At 46.7% G+C, this 5,392-nt stretch overlaps 1 protein-coding gene across 1 annotated transcript; it reads left to right on the top strand.

The window, feature by feature from the left end:
* Positions 1 to 3,396: 3,396 nt before the first annotated feature.
* Positions 3,397 to 4,585, top strand: ENH_00023280 (hypothetical protein, conserved; the record flags this gene model as incomplete). The annotated part of the gene is made up of 5 exons (XM_013579677.1): positions 3,397 to 3,460; positions 3,639 to 3,712; positions 4,038 to 4,110; positions 4,262 to 4,344; positions 4,553 to 4,585. Coding segments are annotated over 5 exons (327 nt in total), but the record flags the coding sequence as incomplete, so codon positions are not given.
* Between the last annotated feature and the right edge of the window lie 807 nt (positions 4,586 to 5,392).

Genomic DNA, 5,392 nt, shown 5'->3' with positions numbered 1-5,392 from the left:
ATATTACAATATTTTCATGGCAAGTAGGCCAGGATCAAGATCACGAGGGCATCCATTTGATTACTGGGATTACTATAGATTATTTGACCTCACCGAATTTTTGCCGCAGTCTCATGCTTCGGATTGAAGTCATAGTCCTAGTAGCTTCGGGTCCAAGAGGTCCCGCGATCACCACTGAGCTTTGACATGGAGACTAGGGGCTGAGACCACGGAAACGACCTCTAAAGCTCGCAATATGCTGCACTTCTACTGCATATCACCGTCCACGTCATTCTCCCAATTAGCTGACCCACTTAACAAGCCATCTTGCTGCATATGAATCAAAAACGCGGGTAATGTGCAATCTGGTGTGCACAAGAAGGCCAAACAGAAACTGCTCTATTTATGCAAGTTGTGTTTTATATACTTGTTATTGGCATTTGGAGGAAAGGAAGCATGATTTGATGTCTGCGGGGCCAACTGCTCTCGCTGATGCAATCCACATTATGCAGGTGCAGCTGGCGATGCCGACAGCTTTTCCAGATTCGAAGTTTCGCTAAAGGCAATGACAGAATCAAAAGGGCGTCAATTCTGCTGCAATATGAAAATGCGGAACATGTTTCTAAGCTGCTGAACAACGGTTTTTGGTGTGAACTTGGGGAGGCAGGAAAAGCTGGGCAATCTTTTGCATGCTTGCGAAACTGGAATGCTTTAGGGAAACTTGAAAGTGTGGTAAGTGGCCGGGTACGCGCTTGGGATTTGTGCTACGAATATTGCGTATTTCCGAAAGAAGCTTTGTATTTGAGGTAGTTTTGCCTTTGCTACTTGCGGAAGGTCCAATATATAGAAAAGTGTAGCGTTTCAGTTTTTAGCGTCTGAGGAAGAGGTTTACTGAGTTTTGGTGGTTTTCAAGTTGTGTTGCTCGATGACAGTGTGCATCAAATTAGACTTGAGAGAACCGCCTCTCGAGCTTGCTTCGACAGCCTTGGTTGCGGGCAATACAGGCAGCTATTTGTATGCATCCCGTGTTTCGGCATTTTTGGGGCCTTTTTTGCACTTTATGGCTCTTCCTAATGAACAGAGCATGAGGTCCAGGGTAAGAGACTCTGAAGCTGAAACGTCAAGGAATTCATCTCCTACTATAGCAGAGCAGATGATCGCTGACTGCGATACATAATGGCCTCGAGGCGATGTATCTGACAGAACTGATCGTGCAGGAGCCCAACAATTGCATAAGTGGGAAAGAGTGCACTATCAATTCTGTTTAGAGTGAAGCCCATTAAACTACAAACTAGGATGCATCATGCAGGATACGATTTGAGGGCTCATGGTTGGATGACCTCCAGTGTAGGGAACAACAGTGCTTTGAAGGCAACAACGTCAGCGTGTTGACTTCTTGTGGGAGCCGGTGAGAAACTTAAGACAGTAAGAAACATTTCCTCAACTTCGCCTGGAGAAGGCGCAAAAAGAGGCTTTATCTGCGGAGGCATTTATTGGTCCCCGAACAGTAGCATCGACATAGCGGAGGTACTTGAGTATACCGGAGTGTTGGAAACCCCGTGTTCTGCATATAGACGGATTTGCTTGGTGAAAAACATATCTTACTAATGATAGAGAGACAGTTCTTTGTACACCCCAAGAGCCGCATTCTTCGCCATTGTGCAGTTCTCTGCCGGCTTCCATCCCACTATTGTTTTCGGTACTTCCGGGCAAATCATTGCTTATCCCACTTTTGGAAATGTGCAGAACTCAATCAAACGCTATTTTGCTTGTCAAAAGCGCTCTGGCAAAATAACAAGCCCTGAGTCGTATAGTTGACGCCCTTGAGCTGGCAGGTTTCCATACTCCTGGAGCGTTGAACCAAAACAATGGTCAGGGATGAAGCAACGTTGATAATACAGCGAAATATTTACAACAATATAATAGCATTCTTTAGGGGTAGGAAACCGGGATTAGTCGTTTGACGGCCCTTGACATAATTCGCTTGCGTGGGATGAACGCGAGCGTCTCTCGGTGTTATCGACTTCCAAGTCCCCTTTCCCTGCTCTATGCTTGTGATAGTTTTCTATTATAGAACATTGAAAGCAGTAAAAAGCCGCCTGGATCATTTTTTGTGGTCAAAGTCTTGGAATGCCAGCGATGGTATGCTCGGAGACTCCTTGGAGGGACTGGAGCCGCATTAAGTTTCAACGCCCGCAGTGCAAGCAGCTCGGATAACCATATATTGACGAAAGAAAGCTGAAAGAGAAAAGTAGGCAAGTCTGCAGCAGTAAGATCCTGCGGCAGGACATGTTTTCCAATTGTTGCTTGGCGATAACTTTTTCGGTCCAACCGGCCAAAAGGTGAGATATGCGAAGACACGAACGCTTCAGAAACTTCAGCGCATGTTGGAAATTTAGGCCTAAAAATAGTCTTATTTTGAAGTCATAACAGTTAAATTGTTTCATTTTTAGGGGGAATCGCCATTTCCTTGGCAAATAATGCTTTGCCCAGATGCCAGGCCTGTTTGTGCGATCACAGGACGAGGCAATGGGAGCAAAAATAAGGCACTCTAGCTCTCCTGAGGAGGAGCTGAATTTGATACTGAATACGTCTTCTCACGCCAATCCTGTTGAGCCGTGGGATTCACTGTGGAAACGGCAAAATAACCGCAAGCTAGGGAAGTGGTCTACCGTTTCATTGATCTTGACCTCTGTTGCCCTCCTTCTTCTCGTTCTGAAGTGCTCCACTTGGATACGAGCAAATTCATCAAGAAGCTTGAGAATTCTTGCGGAAGGAGGGGAAGATGAGGGCAAGGAAACTTCGCCTCTTCTCGAAGGTGTAGGGCGAGTTTAGAGTTTGCTTAAGATGTAAACACCAAGGCAGCCGTCTATCCCTTTCAGTTTTTCTCAAGTGTTGCCTATCAGCGTGTTTCGGTGGCACGTAGGGTCCTGATATATCTGGAGAGTGCGAGAACGGCGAAGCTAGTGCCTCTGGTACTCATCGGGAGCGAAGACGTTCAAGAAGGTGGAGTCATTTCCTTCGAATAGGATCAACTTCACGGCCAACTCAAGCTGAAACAAATGGTGAAGAGGGCGCCAGTTCCAGTACATCTCAGTCGCAGGCAGAAAGGCCAGAATGGACTGAACACCAGAGTAATATTACTCTTGGGGAGTCCACCGCTCATCAATACTATGACCTTGCGAATCCCTACTACTTCCCATTTATCGGAGTAACGCCAGTAAGTTGACAATGACACCTTGTTTGAGTTTCCCTCAGCTTCCTGAACATGTCAGTATACGCAGCATTTTTCCTTTCCTGCAAGTTACGTAGTTTCAAGCTCATTTCCGTTTGTCGTTCTACTTAAGTAACAGCGTTTGAATTGTTATCTAGTTTTTGCCCTATTTTTGCACTTAGGCCCACCAAAGTTTACGGAAAATGCTGGAGAAACTTGGTCAATATGCGGAAAAGCTCTGCTTCCCTCATCACCAAGCGCGTGACAGTGAGGCATCAGGCACCTAAATCTACCTTTGAAGCTAATAAATAGTCGCAGCACAGCACACGAATGCTTTTATGATCAGCCTCTCATCGTGTTTGACAGATTCTTGAGCAAATAATGTGCAACTTCGTGTCTGATATTGCATACTCTAGTGCATATACTTGTTTGAGCATCCCTGCAGAGGTATTCGATGCACTTTGCCCAAAGCTTGATGGCACCGGCGAAGTGCATCTGTTTGTTGAAATTCAGGAGATTGTAAGCCGCTCAATATTCATTCTGTCCACTAAATAGCTTCCCCACAATTACAGTAAAAAGTATAGTGTGAAGGGATGTGAAGGAGCTGCTGGCGCTTGAGCAGTTTGCAAGCGCGTGTGCACATGCGCGAGCTTGCACTCAGGAAAGTCACCATAGGAGTGCCTTTTCGCAGCTCAAGTCATTATTCTCAAAAATCGATTATACCCATCGCCATGTCGGGCAAGCATCCCCTTATCCCCTTGAAATTGTTGTGCCAGGAGAGTATCCGGGTTGACCCATATTTCACATGGTGTTGGCCTGCTAAGCCTTGTTTGCGAATGTGCAGTTTGGGCGCGATGTACAAGCTGTAGTTGAGGAAATGATCATTGTGGTTCTCACTGAAGTGGCCACAGCAGGCAGTAGGCGCCAAGTAGCTTTTTGGCGAAGGCTCGCTACACTCAAGTTGGCATTCTTTCTAGAGTTGAAACTTACAAGGTTGATGCTTCATGGGAACCAGACCTACGCGGATGTCACTGCGTGCGCATTTGTTGTGTACCCATGTGTGTGCAGTTCCGCCGGGGGGAACAACCCCTTTGGCGATCGTCCTTGAGAAGCCACCTGACGTGCCCTGCACAGGCCGTGTCTTGATTAAGGTCCACGGTAAGCTCCGCCTGAACAGCCCGCCTGCACAGCCTTCAACTCGAAATGCCCTCGCCTGCCGTTTATTGTTAACTTAGGTGCACCCGGCAACACGGGGTATCGACTTAACCTTTGGCTTTCCTGAAGACTCTCTCTGTTGCAGCTAATCCATTTGCAGGAGACTCAGGTACAGACTTCTTCCCTCTGTTTGCTTTTGCTCAGCCAAAAGATGGGAAAGCTCTTCTTGAAAATGAGGTGAGTGGTAATATTGCCAGAAGCATGCCGGAGTCATCTGCGGCCTTTTTTATTGTGTGTCGAGCTCAGTGCGCTGAGGCTCGCAGGGCCTGGCATATCATGCTAAAGGCTTCAAAAAACTTGGATTTCTCAATGCGAGAAATTTGATGGCTGCAATAGACGGCTATTCCAGCGATATAAAGGCAGATGCTGTTCGTTGTCGTCAGCTTATCTGCTGCGGTGACGAGCTGTTCCGTACACCTCGGTCTTGAACTTTTATGACGGTAGCCTGAATACTATCTGTTAAAACTGATTTGTCCTGGGCTTTTCACGCAATGCCTCCTCACGCCTTATCACAGCTCAGTGTTTACTACCATCGATAGATTCATACAGGGTCGCGTTATTGCTCAAATGATAATACACTTTGAGCATTTGAATGCATAGTGAGCCAAATCGCAGTAGCGCCAAGTTACACTAAAGAATATCTTCTGACGAGAAATCGCTTACTATTGATCTTACAGGTAGGACCAGAATTATCTTAATCACTCGTTCCTGTGCCGATATCTCGCAAAGTGGATGCATGAGGTACTGCGTGAGGAAAGGATGCTCTGCTCATATATCGTGCACTGCCCGCGTTCGTGCATGCAAGTGGGTGTGCACACACGCGCATATATGCCCTCTTAAGATTGTGTAGTTGGGTACAGCACATGCTGATGAGCCGCGAGATGCGTAAATATATCACAGGCCTTGCCACTGGCCCTTTTGCCCTTTCGCTGTTATGCGCCCTTATCCGCCTGCTACGCGAAATTTAATAAGCGGCGAAACGAC

The sequence above is a fragment of the Eimeria necatrix genome, genomic scaffold (assembly GCF_000499385.1).
Source record: "Eimeria necatrix Houghton genomic scaffold, Enh_scaff1829, whole genome shotgun sequence".
NCBI lineage: Eukaryota > Apicomplexa > Conoidasida > Eucoccidiorida > Eimeriidae > Eimeria > Eimeria necatrix.
Note: the sequence above shows the minus strand (reverse complement) of the source record. Positions and strands in the feature narration are given on the sequence as shown.